General features: G+C 38.7%; 1 protein-coding gene and 1 long non-coding RNA gene across 7 annotated transcripts in view; one reads left to right on the forward strand and one right to left on the reverse strand.

Annotated features, from left to right (window-relative positions):
• LOC122878357 (arf-GAP with coiled-coil, ANK repeat and PH domain-containing protein 2-like) overlaps positions 1 to 11,478 on the forward strand; it is a 51,636-nt gene extending 40,158 nt beyond the window's left edge. For 2 of the 6 annotated variants that reach the window (XM_044201078.1, XM_044201080.1), the window contains 10 exons: positions 34 to 103; positions 289 to 383; positions 655 to 857; positions 1,771 to 1,872; positions 2,482 to 2,574; positions 3,043 to 3,275; positions 3,645 to 3,754; positions 3,888 to 3,998; positions 4,675 to 4,736; positions 8,918 to 11,478. In XM_044201078.1, the coding sequence (XP_044057013.1) occupies positions 34 to 103; positions 289 to 383; positions 655 to 857; positions 1,771 to 1,872; positions 2,482 to 2,574; positions 3,043 to 3,275; positions 3,645 to 3,754; positions 3,888 to 3,998; positions 4,675 to 4,736; positions 8,918 to 9,021 (1,183 nt within the window). In that variant the 3' untranslated portion in view covers positions 9,022 to 11,478. Of the gene's footprint in view, positions 1 to 33; positions 104 to 288; positions 390 to 654; positions 858 to 1,770; positions 1,873 to 1,994; positions 2,065 to 2,481; positions 2,575 to 3,042; positions 3,276 to 3,644; positions 3,755 to 3,887; positions 3,999 to 4,674; positions 7,849 to 8,917 lie in introns of those variants that run through there. The other 4 variants (XM_044201077.1, XM_044201079.1, XM_044201082.1 and 1 more) reach the window with 4 other exon arrangements.
• LOC122878362 lies at positions 10,056 to 14,758 on the reverse strand. The gene is made up of 2 exons (XR_006378462.1): positions 14,051 to 14,758; positions 10,056 to 12,808 (listed from the first exon to the last, which is right to left on the reverse strand). It is a non-coding gene; the product is annotated as an uncharacterized LOC122878362 (long non-coding RNA).
• Between the last annotated feature and the right edge of the window lie 372 nt (positions 14,759 to 15,130).

The following is a 15,130-nucleotide window of genomic DNA, read 5'->3' on the forward strand; positions in this document are numbered from 1 at the left end:
ATTGTGCTTTTTTAATGCTTCTTTCATCTGCAGGAGTCTAGGAGTGCATTTCTCTAAGGTTAGGTCTTTGACTTTGGATACATGGGAGCCAGAACTACTTAAGGTGAGTGAGGAAAAACGGATGTACATAAACAAATGTACATGAACATCTAGTGCAAACTGAAAGTCTAACTTTCAAGTATTGATAACGAATTATTATATGGTTATACATTCCACTGCCTGGTTGATTGTCCAGGTGTGTGTTTTTTTTTCTTTTTTTAAACTTATTTTATGGTACACCTTTCACAGTTGATGTGTGAACTGGGAAATGGAGTGATCAACCAGATCTATGAGGCTCGGCGAGAGGAGCTAGGAGCCAGAAAACCACAGCCAGGAGATCCGAGGTACAGGAAAGTAGATACATAAACACTTATTTTCTCCCTTTATTAACTCCCTCGTATTTAGTCATTTTTTCTGTATCCGACAAAAAACTGAATATAATTAACTAACTTAATAGATAGTTTTTAGAAAATAATTAATTAGAATAGAGTTATTGTCTTAATATGTAGAAAATATGACTTTGGCCTCATTGTGATAAATTAAACACCCAATCTGCAGTTAGTGTATAGCTTCTGCAAAACCCTCTCAAAACCATATGCTTCTTGTACCTAACAGACACGAGGTGGAGGCCTACATCAAAGCCAAATACGTGGACCGCCGGTTTGTGCGTCGGCCATCAGACGAGGAACTTCGCAACAAAGTGGTTTCTCTGAGCAAACAGGAGAAGAGGCTGAGCAGCAGCTCTGAGCATCTGCCCCCAAGAGCGCCACCACCCACCCCAAAACTCCGACCCGGTTCAAACATCTCCGGACAGTCAGGTCAGTAGAAAAATGAACAAACATAACACACCTTCAACCTAAGAGATTGTGTTTTCTGTAACCTTTTTCTCATCTTTAAACTTAGTAAATAACGGATGACTCACAGAGTCCACAAACTGACAACAAAACTCATTCAAGGTATTGATCCTGACCTGGATGGTGTCTGGTAATCACACAAATGATTGCCACTAAAAAGTGTACTGAAATTTAGCAGGATGGATTTAAGACGACTAGGTCCAAAAAGCTGTTGGGACCAAATACAGTATTAACCTGTACGGTTTCCGTTTTGAAAATGGAGATATTAAAAGTTAGTTGATGATGGCTTGGGCATTGTTGGATCAGTAGTTTTTGCCTCTTGGGTTGAGCCCACTTCTTCTCGTAAGTCTCCAAAATAAAATGATGGGCTACATGGATTTCTCATTTATAGATGAGGAGCAGTGTTATATAAACTTCCAATTTTAAGGTGGAAGAAACAGAACTTTTAGTGCCCTTTCAGAAACAAAATTACACTGTATCCAGAGGGCAAATTTGTGATTGTGGTCACCTTTTCTATTGTATGCTCTATGTGATTTTTGCACTGCCATGGAGAAGTGTCCACCCATCGGCATACTGTATGTTCTCTGTGAACAGCATATGTCTAAGCCCTCTTTGCCTCCCATTGCTTCTCGTAGTGTGTCTCTTCCAGTGTCGACCAAGCTCGTAGTCTAACTCTCTCTGTTCACCCTACTTTCCTCTCTCTCCTCTTCCTCAATCTCTTGTTCACACACTCTCTCTCTCTTTCTATCCTCCCCTGGCTGTTCTGTGCTTCTTGACTAACCCCTGCTCTTACTGCCTACCCTAAAACTCCCCACCCTGCTACTCAATTTACACCCTTCGCCTTCCAATTTCCAAACTCCCATTATCCCTAACGTAGCTGTTGCCAGCGGCTCGGAGGCCCGCCGCGACTCTCTCTTCTGTCCTGACGAGCTTGACTCGCTCTTCTCCTACTTTGACAACTCTTCCAAGCTCAGGAGCAGTAAGTACTAAATGCTTAGTGTTTCGCTTGCTTCTCCATCCCCTCTCTCCATTTTGTATTCACTGCTTTGGGGCTGTGGACTAACAACCCTTCATCCACTCCTCTGTTCCTCCCTCATCCAGACCTTTCTAATGGACCATCCCGTCATGTTAAGGGCATTGCAGAGCGTACCATGTTTTGTTTTTCCCGGGGGTGGGTAGTGTTTCTCTCACACATGGTTTTGGTCAGTGTCTGGTATTTGCATTTGTATCTGTCATATCATATTTTTGGTATTTAGGGACCTGAAACATAAGGTGATGGTGGGGATCTGTTATCCAGTTCTCTTTCTGCTGATTTCACCGGGGACTTGTGTGTACACTTGCTGTATAAAATATTAGGACAACCTGCTGTTTCTGGAAACACTAGAAAGAAATTATATGTTCAAATTGTTTGGTTACAGAAAAACAAACACATTTATCAAAAGGCTTCTGGGGGGCTGTGTGTGATCTGCCAAAATAGTTTTCTTTTCCACCAAAACAATCAGCAGGAAGGTGTTCCTTTTATTTTATAGACCCGGTGAATGGCATCTGTGTGTTGTTCCACAAGTAGTGATTCAGACTTGTCTTACAGTAAAAAGTGCAGACAGCGGCATCCAGAACAGCGCTGATGGGAGCAGGGAGATGCTGGCCAACACCCCCTCCAATAACAGCCTGACAAATGCAGGTAAGACACAAACACATACACTCACACACCTCTGTCATTACATACTAGGAGACAACTGCACATAAGCTAATATGGTATTAATTCTTGTGACCAACTGTTGTAAAAGACAAAGATGTCCCTGCAGAAAATGTTCAGGAATAACACAACACACAGTCATTTCCTAAAAAGTCTTTTTGTAGTGTAGCACTATGTTGGAGACAAGAAGGAAAAATCTGAGTTATAGGACACTTAAGGAAGTTTGCTCCAATAATTTAACGCAGGTCTGGAAAACCTTATAAAGGAATATTATAATTTCCAAGCCTGGATAAGATCTTGAAAATCTATAGGGGGGAAAACTGATTAACATACACAGATGAATTGGCATTTCATCAACTCATTGTTGTATTTAATGTCTCAGATGTAAATGGTTAGTAGTTAATAACTGTTTCTACCCATTTAACTCACATCTCTTTTTTTCCCATTTTTCAGACGCTGCAGAGTCCCAGCCCATGGCCATGCCTGCCACACTGCCTTCTCCGTCACCCTGTAAGGAGATGGTTTTCTACGAGCCTAAGGAGTACAGCCCGGGTCTGCAGCTCTACTGGGCCTCATGTGCCCGCAGCCTGCCGGACATGGCGGAGGCTCTGGCCCATGGAGCCGAGGTCAATTGGGTCAACACGGAGGACGACAAGAGGACGCCGCTTATCATGGCGGTGCAGGGGGTAAGCATTGCTACAGATAATCCAGTCAGCTCAGTACCATTTACTATACTGACGGGATAGTTTCAAAAGCCCATTAATACTTTCACTTATTTAATAATTTAGTTAATTTAGTTTTTATTAATTTAGTTTGAATATTTGGTAATGAACAGTATAAGTGTGCATATCTATGGTGTAAAGCCAGTCAGTGATGGTATACATGTTTTCATATATGCAAAATAAAAATCATCATTCAGACCAGGTGTAAGAAGTTTCAGCCAAATAATTGCCACCGGAACAGAACAACTGATCTTGAGATAATAATAAGACTTTAATTTAAGTGTTTTTTCACTGGAAACTAATTAAATGTGTTACATTAATGGTTCATTTCAGGGTTCGCTGGTTGCCTGTGAGTTTCTGCTCCAAAATGCAGCAAATGTGAACCAGCAGGACGCTCAGGGCCGAGGACCCCTCCACCACGCCACCATGCTGGGACATACAGGGTTTGTCTTGCACATCTCACCATCATTACTTCGCCAAACTGTTACTAGAATATTAAAAAGGAATTTTGAAGAGTGATGCAACCCAGATTGTGTGTGACCTCAAAAAAATGACAAACTTCTCTCTCTGTTTCAGGCAAGTGTGTTTATTCTTAAAAAGAGGAGCAAATCAAAATGCTGCAGACATTGACGAGAAAACACCCCTTACAGTAGCGGTGGAGGCAGCCAATGCAGACATTGTCACACTGTAAGTGTTATTCTTATTGTCATTATTATTGGTATTATTTTTCTGTGCTTACCAATATTTCTTCTGGGAGAGTTTTCTGAAAAAGTGTGGAAAAGTGAGGCTAATAAGTATTGTAACAGCTTCTGAAAAAAGCTTGGTAAATTCAAAACCATTGCTTTAAAAAGTCAGTATAATAGTAATGTTTTTAGATAAGGGATCATTTACAGTGAGCTGGTCATTGTCACTAAATGAATCCTGACAGGATGAAACAAGAACCAGTCGCAGAGCAGAGATCTCGCTCATTAACCTGTAGGGAATTGTTTTCTAAAACTGACCGACTCATTGTACATTATCACCTCCATTACACAACTGCTTACAAAAGGCATACATTTTTTAGGTTTTATTACAAGCTAAAAAAACTAGCATCTATCGAAACCTACCCCAGCATAACTGTCTGCATTAACCAAGGTGTAACAACTTTTTCCACAAGGTGTCACTACTTAATCAGTTTACAGATCTTTTACCTCTAGATGTGATAGTGGCCTGTAAGAACTGTTGTTTATCAGAGCGGAGTATTTCTGTGAGAACGGTTCTTATTGAGCAATAAACCTATTGTGTAACCTTTCCATTAGAGTAAAATTGTAAGAGTTTGATTATTGATTGTATCTCTTAACTGTGGCTTTGACTTGCTCCTCAGGTTGCGACTGGCCAAGATGAATGAGGAGATGCGAGAGGCGGAGGGGCCCTACAGCCAGTCAGGTCAATATAACACCAACAGCCCCACCGAGATGCAGTACAGGAAGTGCATGCAGGAGTTTATTAGCCTGCAGCTAGGCGAAACCTAATAACTGTCAGCTCTTGTTATAACACAGGGGGAACATAGTGTAAAACCAGGCTTATCAGAGGAAATGTAAAGCCCAGGTTTCAGAGCTGGGGTCAGTTGACTGAAACACTGCAAATTAACCAGACAATTCATTCTCAGTGGTTTTATTACAAATTGGAGGCCACTTGTTTATTAAGAGTCCTCCAGGTTTGGGGAAATTCGATCCACTGGCGTGAGATTGAGTGAACTGAGCCCAACTCTGTCAGTTGTGCTCCTGTGTCCTGCTGGACTGTGAGTGCATCTTATCTGCCCAGCTCCTGCCATCTGCTGGGTCAGCTGCACCTTGGTGTGGTATTACGTCAGGTGCTAGACTGTATCAACATGACAGAGTTAAAGCCATCGACTTTAATGGACATTACCGAAGAGTTTTGTTCCAAAGTGGAACATCCACATTTTCAATTAAGTGACTGTTACTAATGTAAAATTATTGATAGCACAAAATTCACAGTGTAATTTTTCACTAGATAGTCTGTACTTCCTCCCTTTAAGTTTAAATTGTACCTCTTTTGCTGCGTCCCTCTATTTTAGAGGTGTTCAGTGATTTATAGCAGCTAATGAGAAATTAGTTTTTTGGGCTAAAATACTTTTTATTTTTTAATTAGTGTTGTGTCTTTGCTATCAGTCACAGTATCTTTGCAAAAAAACTAGCTACCCAGTAACTGCCACCTGTATCCAGTGACACTCAGACCTCAAAGTGACGGCAGTTTTCACTATCTGGCAATAATCCTGACTTTTGAATGACTTTTTTTATCATCTGACCAGTCTGGACAGGCGTAGTGTGTGTCTATAAAGTTTCATTTTAAATTGGCCTGTCAGACGTAAATTATGCACATTCCTATTAATGGTTATGCAACTACTGTACCTTTTTCCTGCGATTGTATGGTTCCCATTTTAAGTCTTAACCATTTTCAAAGCCTGTTTACTTATTTGAACTGTTTGTTGTCCAAACATAATGCATCTTGCTGTTGTGACATGCCTGGTCAGAAAAAAGTCTATTTTAGTACAGTTTTCTTTTATAAAGATAATTCTAGGAACTGTATAATAAGTATACTTGCTGTACATGTCGTAAATGATGTGCATACGTACATTTCTTTATAGTCTGACAGAATAAGCTGAGTTGAGAGGGTGAGTGCCATGAAGGGGGCTCTGTGTTCACACCCTTGCTTTTCTTTTTCTGATTGTGTGGTATTTACTTCCTGTTATAACAATATTGTGTCTTGGTTATTAGTTGGTTAAGTGTGCTTGCTCATTGCCTGTAATTACGGGAAATCCAGAATTGTAAGATGATGAAGGCCTTTTAGTGCCATCGCACTGATTGTATCGAATGTTAGTGGGTTTTTACTCAAATATAGAAAAACCATCTGAGTATGGTACATTGTCAAGCATAAAGTGCAATAGTCTAGAAAAATATCCATGTAACCATGTATAGATTTTTATCACCTGCTAGTCCTAGCTTATATTTATCTTAATCATATGGGAGCTTTACAAAAAAAGTATAGTAGATATTCATTAAGAGTGTGGCTACAGATGCAAAGCTCACTTTATTGATAGTGAATGAATAATGGAAGATACCCCAATTCATCCCCCATCTCCGCTCCGTTCAGCCCCAAATCCTGGGAGGGCACCACAGCACGTTGATTAAACGGTCATTTCTGCTCATTCACGTTGATGGAGCAGCGCCCCCTGGTGCTGGCAGAACAATATGTGATGTTTTGAATGGCTGACTAATTGTGGGGATGCGTTCAGTTGTTAGAATAGGGATTACTGATTGTGTTGTGATTGTGTTCGCAGGTAAATTCAGTTTTTGTGTCCTTTACAGATGCTGAGGTTTTTTTTCTTAATTCTTAGATTGTAGGGAAAAGGGACTTGTGCATTTATGTGTGTTGACCACAGGAGGGAGGGCTACACTCAGAAATGTCCGTCCATATTTCCTAGAAGAATAAATCATCCCCAATTGTGGGTAGATGTGCTGCTCTAGGTAGCCAAGCTGTTATTAGCCTGAATGCTGCTTTTTTTTTAAAGTGGAATATCTTCCGTGGGGATTTTTTGCTTTTTAAAAATAAGTCAGGAATGTTTTGGACCTGAATGACAAAGAATGACACGTAATTCTTCTTATTTCTTATTGTTGTTTTCTTTAGCGTGTGCAGTGGTTGTTGATAAGGAATGGTACAGAAGCTATTGCTGGCTGAGAGAAACAGAAGGAGGTTTGTCTTTAGCAGAAGAAGCAGAGTAGAGTCTGAAGTACAAGCTTCTAGTCGCTGAATGATCCTCACCTTTGTTTTGCTTTGCGAGAGGATTTGCTTAGTTGTCGGTATCAGCTTGCCGTCCTCTTTGATATTCGGCGGCCTCTTCATCAGCACCTCCAATCAGTTGATGAGTGATGGGACTGATGAGGGATATTCAGGGGTAATGAATGTGAGGGAGAACCAACCTCATCAAGCCTCCCTCCCCCTTTTTTATTAAAATTACAGCTCCCTCGACTCAAGTGTTTCTACCTGATTGAGTGTGTAGAAGAAGTGCAGAGTGGTGGTTCTCAACCTGCAGGGTGCTCTGTGATTTTTGTGGGCATTTAAACATTTATTTATGAAATCCGAGGGCAAATATGTATATTTTTTATAACATAATGATAAAATATTTTGCATAATTATCTTTTTCTTTAATCAATATTTGTCTCCTGTAGTCTTCTAAAAATTGATTTCAAAACCTGAAAAGAGAAAATTTACACTTGAAACTTGAACAGATTGAGAACCGCTGCTCTGGTGTAAGAGGAGGCTCTCTCTCTTCTTTATTGCTCTCATCTTCTTCTCTCTGTAAATTCACTCTCTCCGTTCTGTATTTTGCTTTGCTTTTCTCACTCTCCTCCCCAGAGTTTGTGCCTTTCTTCTGTTCTCTTTTTTTTTTCCTTTGGGGTGCTGAGGCCAACACAACTGTATTTTTGTACATAAACTCCTGCACTTTAAACACAATACAGTTGTTAACAAAAATGAATCTTTGTGGGCTTGTCTTTTCTTTCCGAGTCGATCTCCAGTTGCTAATGAAAGACTCTCTGGCCGTTTTTTCTCAAACATTTGCCTTTTTGCTTCCTCTTCCCCATCTTTTCTGCCTCTGCGTTGTTCTGTTTCATATTTCGAGCCACGCTGACACTGACAGGTATGGCCGACTTTTTCATTGTTGTTCTGATGATACTGTCACTGTGCATGAGCCCTTCAATCTGTTGATCTTTTATCTTGCTATACACCTGGATGATGACGCATTCATGATTTTCTACATTATTTAGTTTGACACAGTTGTAACACAGTTTAGTCTTAATGACTTGAGTAATATTTATTATTATATATTTATTTATTTTATTGAACTTATTTGCAGCAGGTTGATGTGGTGAGGAGACAGACAGGCTGAAGTGCCTTTGAGTAAAACACAGAATCTTTATGAACTGTTAAAGGGGGAAGTGTGAGTTTCTTCTTAGGGATCCTTACAGGGATTGTTATCATACCAGCATTTTACCTTATCTAAGCCACAAAGTACATTAAAATCACAACACACAGTTCTGCCTGACCAATGCAAACGGCACTATTTTGTTGTTTTAAAGTTCAGACTTTTCTGACAAAAGTTAACATTTTTGTATCATACTTGAGTGTGTGTTATTAAATGATACATTGTCTCCTTGTGTAATGCTCTTGTGCCACAGCAGGAGATAAGCTTTGAAGTAAAGACATAGTTACTGTTGTGAGGATGGGTTAAATCGTGCAGCCCATGTTCTCTATCTGTGGTTCCCAACCATTTTGTGGCTCCTTTAAAATTAAGTAATATCTACTTGTCATGACATAAGTTGTGAGCCTTTTTCCCTCTCACATAGTTTAATTAGAAGGATTAGAAGTATTACATACCTAAAAAGCTAAAAGTGTTCCGTGATTCCAAGAAAAAAGCAAAAATTAGAGGAAAGTCAGAAGAAAACAGTTGTGTGTAACAAATGTTGGGAACCATTGCTCTGTCTGACTTCTCTTTTATTTTTTGCCTTTGTTGTTGTTGATGTCTTGTCTCCCTGTTTCTCTTGCAGGAGATGAAACCTACCAGGACATTTTCCAGGATTTCACCCACATGGCCTCCAACGACCCGGACAAGCTGAACCGCTACCAGCAGTACGATCAGCAAAAACCCTGACACAACACAACACCGTCCTCTAGCACTCAGAGACACTGTCTACTCAACCCAACAGAGACAGAACAATGTCTGGAAAGACGCTGTCCACTTTCCCTCCAACATCATTGAGCATTAGAGCCGGTTAGTGCTGCCACGGCGGGACTCATGTCACCAAGCTCCCGTTCATCCAATTGTATTCATTTGACGTCAGAAGTGAAGGGAACAGCAAGCCTCACTTTTTTTTTTTTAAGACAACTGTGTTTCCCAGTAGGATCTATTACAATAAGTGAATGGTGCATTATTAATCCTTTGAAAGGATTTGCAAAGTCATAAAAAAAATCTAATGATAATTGAACTCGGTCTGAATGAAAAGCTGCCATCAAGGCTGTAGTTATTTTGACCAAGTTTAATCTTTTATGTCACACTTCCTGACAGGAGAAATACAATTTCTTTTTTATGTGTGTGTATATGTATGTGTGTGTGTGTGTGTGTGTGTGTGTGTGTGTATATATATATATATATATATATATATATATATATATATATATATATATATATATATATACTCATTAAAAAAAGAAGTGTGCTGAGCTGGAAAGAGGTAAGTGCATGACAGACTGTTACATAGTCCATTTCAATTTCTAAGTTCTTCCTCTTTTCAATAGGATTCTCTTTATGAGCATAGGCAAATGCTACAGGATCTTTTTATCTTTTTTTTTGTATAAAAGTTTTACTTTAGTGAACTCTCAGCAGCGTATACACGACAATATGCTTTTACTTATTTGCACAAATCCTTTTGTCTTAAATCGCCACTGATGTTTACCAGTTTTGATGGTAAGACTTTGACATGTTAAACAATGTACAGTGATTGTGGAAGTAAACATGTTATTGATTGCGTCTGTAATGTTAAATAGATAATAGTTTTTTGGATTTTTAAATGCTAGTTATTTTTGAACACATTCCTCTGAATGATTTAAATTTTCCATGTTGTCAGCACATCAGTAGCTGCAGTAACTGCTGAGGCAATCAGCTCTTCGGCGTTGTGATTTTGTGGGATTAAAATGGATTTAGTCTTGTTGAGATGATTTTTAATTTGTAGATTCAGATTTTGCCTTTATTGGACAGTGATCGGGGCATCCCTACATTCGGTATCTTGCTGAGATGAGAACTTGTAGAATATACGAGTATATGCGCCCATTTTATTCCTGTTGATTCTAGAAATACCAATAAAACTGTATTTTACAGGTTCGTAATTTCCTGACAATTTCATAGGAAGTTTCCTTGAAGGAACTGTGTAATTTGGTATTAATTATAGGGAATATAGAATTGTCCCTGTAAGAACAGCTGCATTAAACCCAAGTAAATGTTCATTTAATATTTGAAACTTAAAGTTACAATCTTGACATACTTAAATCTTATCTGCTGACAGAAGCCCCCCGAAAATAACTGAATGAATGGTCACTTTGTGTTGGTGAGAAATACTTAAAATTACAAACAGTAACGCTGGATTATGGGTATGCATCGTTTGCTGTGCATCCTTCGTGTGTAGGTAGGCAATTTAAATCCAGTGCATGAATAGTGAGATAATTACTGAATGTAAATACATTGAATGTCTATTACTGAAACAGTTACGACCATAAATAGCATCAAAAATTTAGTTTGATTTCATGAAAACCTTAAGGATTATAACTTTAGTTCTCTATATATGTTTGTATATGTCACATTTTTGCATGTTCAGCTGACCTGCTGTGCACTTATTGAAGACTCTGTTATGCAGGCAGATAATTGACATGTATTAATTGGAAGTGTACCAATTGAACACTGTTTGTGTTGCCCTATAATTAGTAGCGAATTACATAAAACTTTTAAGGAAACGTACTAGGAAAATATTTTTAAAATTATGGACCTGTAAAATAAAGCGTAATAAAACAGAAATACTGAACATACAGTCTGCAAAATGTTTGGAAATATTACACATGGAAATTCTGTATTATGACTTGAGTTGTAAAGCCACTGTCATTTCATGTGTTGTTAAAGAAATATTTGCACATTTGAATTAGGTTAGACAACATCAGGCGACTTGACTGAAATCACTGAGTCCAGAAATGAATTCAGCAAATTTCATGATAGACGTTATGTGCTGTACTGTAGGATCTGTGATTTTTGTCTTTAAAAAAATGTAAATTATACACCCTATATGATACATAGTAAGATATGATATGAAGCGCAGAGGAAACCTTTGGCCAATGCAACATGGGATACAATTCTTGTACATTTTGTACAGATGCTTTTGAATTCTACAGAGAACTGAAGTATAAAGTCAGTGGTACTTGAATCATTAAATAAGCTTTTGTATATGCTGTTCTTTGTATCCTTCAGTCATTTTAGCCCATTTTATATTGTCTACACCAGTATACATATACTGTATATTCTACTTGTAATATGTAAGAACTTCAATACATATGGACTGAGGATTCATCACTGAATGTTGATTGTTTTTTTTTATTTGCTTTGTCTCGAGGATTAATTTCAACCATTTTGCCTCATCTGGCTTCATTAAAGTCATTACAGGAATGTGTTTGTCAGGACAGAGTTAATGTGACTGCACATTTTACTTCAGACATTGTAAATTTTTTGTTTTGTTCAAGGTACGATATGAAGCTAGACTCACATCTATCTCAGCTCACAAGTTGCTCGTGTGAAGACAGAAATCAAGAAACAAGAAAATCGTTTTACTGCTCTCCTGGGCTCATTTCTTGTCATTTTTACTTACTTTGTCATTAATTTGTTTTCAAATATTCATTAAAATCCTGAAGTACATTCACACCAAAACCCAGTCAAACGAATCTACTTGTACTTACATTTTAGCTTCTGTAAGGGCATAGAAAATGATATCCAGGAAGGAATAAAGAAAATTAAGTGTTAATACACAATTGCACAAAATAACTGAAGGCAAAGAGGCTTCTACAAGGCCATAACGGAGTCCCACGTCCTCTCAAAGGCCGAGCATTTCCTCTGAATCACAAATGAGTGAGCGAGGCAAAGCAGTGATTCAAGACCCAGCCTTTGTCTATTAACAATATTACAGAATTGGTCTGTTATGTTTTTCTTTTTATCAACAAGATAATTTTACAAATTAAGGTGCTACGGTTTCACTCTGAGCTCTAACACTTTTGTTGCTCATAATGTGTAATTTCAGCCAATTTTACCTCTGCCTTTGTACATCATACAGAATGAGGGCGTCAGTCAAAGACTAAACTTTAATGTGAGACACAAACGCTAAGAATCCGGATCTTGGTTTTTCAAATATAGTTTAATGATTTTCAAATACTGGATTTCAGTTATTTGTCATAAAAATGTGTCTTTCTCAGACGAAAAAGTTCTGAAATAAGAAAGAGATTTGCAGAGGAACAACTGGTTAAAATCGGTGAAAATGTCCTTCAGTGTAGATAATGTCTAAGTGATTTTATATATTTAAACCCCACACATGCTTGTCACAGAATATTTGGGGTCACATTTTACAGTGTCTTCTTCCCAGCTTGCAGGAGCTCCCTGCTCAGAAATTAAACCCTTTCTTTGTTTTCTTTGTTGTGAAGAAAAGTTGAGGATGTTTTTATGTTGTTGTTGCAACTTCATCACATTGTGTTTTCCTCCTGCGCTACTACTTCTCGGGCTTTTACTGGGTTGTTAAGTTTAGCAGAAAACAGCAGTGTGAGCTGTCTGTCCAGCAGGGGGAGGGCTGCTTTCAGTCTTTCACATTTGGAGGAGAAATTCTTGACCTGTACAGCTTGAAGATGCAGCTGGGATCCTGAAAGGCAACTTTATGTAAGTCTGAGTTTCCTCAGGGTTTTTAGTTTATTCACTTTGTTTTCACCTGAGTAGTTGGTTTTAAACCTCACCTAAACCCTACTATGAGTTTTTGTCTTCAAAGATGTTTAAAGCAGTTAATCCTTTTTAATCACTCCACCTGTTACAAATAAACTAAACCTATAAAGCTCTAATGTTAAACTCAGCTGAGACGTGTTTAACCCTAAACTGAAATAGAAACTATTGTTGTTGTTTAAACAAAGAGGCTTCATTCATGTCGTCCTTGAAAGTATACTTGTGAAGTCATGAATTTGTCCCTGTGTCTTGATACACATCCAGTGGATGTGTCCCACTCCAGTCCCATTCCACCTTTAATAATTACAGCTGTTTATTTCTGCTGCTGTTTAAATGAAAGGCATGCGGTCCAGTAGTGCCCACCTCTTCAAATGACTTCTAGCCATCTCTCTCTCTCTCTCTCTCTCTCTCTCTCTCTCTCTCTCTCTCTGTGTGTGTGTTTAGTCTGCCTCAAACTAATGCTCCTGAAAACACACCGCTTCTTCAACACGTTCATAATTCACCTCAGTACTGCTGGACATGTTAAACATACGGAACACCTTCTAAAATAGTGAGGAGAGTGTCGGTGTGTTTCTCACATCACACTTCAAAGCGTTGTGCGTGAACTGCGATGAAGGATGAAGAAGGTAAAGCAGACTGACACCAGATAAAGAGAGGAGCATTTGGAAATATGTAGATCAGCTTTGGATTTACTGTCGAAAGGAAACAGCAACAGACCTTCACGTTATTCCCATGTTGGCCATTTTGAAACTTGCATTTAACTTTGAGAAAGAAGAAGAAATCTCAGCAGCTTCGATGCACAAAAAACACAATTTCACACATTGCTATCCAGAAGCCTTGCATATGAAGAATGGCCTGACTGATCTTGGATTTTTTGAGGCTGATATTGATATTTAGTTTTACTTTAAAAAAAGGCTCAGTAATTTCCGTAAACAGCTGGGCACTGTCGTTTTTAGCACATGTGCAGACACATGGCATACATGCATGCCAATTCTAATAGAAAGCTATTCAAATAAATACAGAAACATGAAAAGCAAAAATCCTTTCAGTACGTTAGAAAATAATTATTCAGCAAAATGAAATACTTCTCCTGCCTAATGAAGATTTTAGCACTACAGAGCCTTCACGACATACTTAAACCATCTATATACACCAGTTTCTGTAGGACCTGAGTTTAAATGTCATCAGATGGTGCTGATGCTGATGATGTCCCGCCGCTGTGCCCGGCTCACTGGCTGTGCTCTGTGAATCGGCCACCGGGCCTTTTCCAGGAAGTCTGCGGTCTGCTCGCCTGTGGAGAAACGAAGGGCCGCCGCTGGAGACGTTTCCCTCCATAAAAACATCATGTTCACAAACGCACGAGAGGGCCAAGCCCCATTAATGCCGCTCAGACTGCCAAGGACCAGACTACAGAACATGTTCATGTTAACAAGTCACCGAGTCCAGTGATGACTGAAGGTTTATTTTCTTCAAACAAATAAAAAAAAAATAATAAAAAAAACGCCAGTCGGATGAGATCATTTCACTCACTTCCAATGCAAAAACCAAAGTCTAAGTTTTGTTGAATCAAGCAACAACTTTTGATTTGCTTCACTTCAACATACTGACACGACAGTTTAGGAAAATGTGCACTGCAGGTTACGTCACTGTTTACTTGACTAACTTGCAGACTTGCAAGACCTGATGGGGGAAGCTCCTCCATTCTGCCTCAACGCTGCTGTTTGACAAAGAAAGTCAAGTAAGTATTAGTGATGCTGATAAATCACTGCAAATTGTATTGATATCAAAATACTTTAAAGAGGAAGATGAACAGTGAAATCATTTATGTCCATGTTTGACTCAGGCAGGACCATCATTTTTCAACAGGTGCAGACAAAACCAGCTGTCAGCAGAAAAGGTCACAAGTCATTTCAGATAAACAGGAGTGTGTGTGTGTGTGTGTGTGTGTGTGTGTGTGTGTGTGTGTGTGTGTGTTAACAGACCACATGAACAGGAAACAACTGATCCTCCCGTTGGACTCTGTGGTATAGATTTGTAGCATTGCAGTCGTTCATTTGTAGTATCGATTTCAAAAGAAATTCATTCAGTTTAAGATTTTAAATGTGAATTTGCAACAACAACTCCAAAAATCAGCATCCTAATCTTTCAGATGTTTCAGGTTTTGAGATTTTCAAACACTCTATTTTAGTTGGTCATTTGCCTTAAAAATGAGTTCATAATGCTCTCAAAAGGAAAAGTGCAGAAATTG

This window comes from Siniperca chuatsi, linkage group LG6, assembly GCF_020085105.1.
Source record: "Siniperca chuatsi isolate FFG_IHB_CAS linkage group LG6, ASM2008510v1, whole genome shotgun sequence".
Lineage (NCBI taxonomy): Eukaryota > Metazoa > Chordata > Actinopteri > Centrarchiformes > Sinipercidae > Siniperca > Siniperca chuatsi.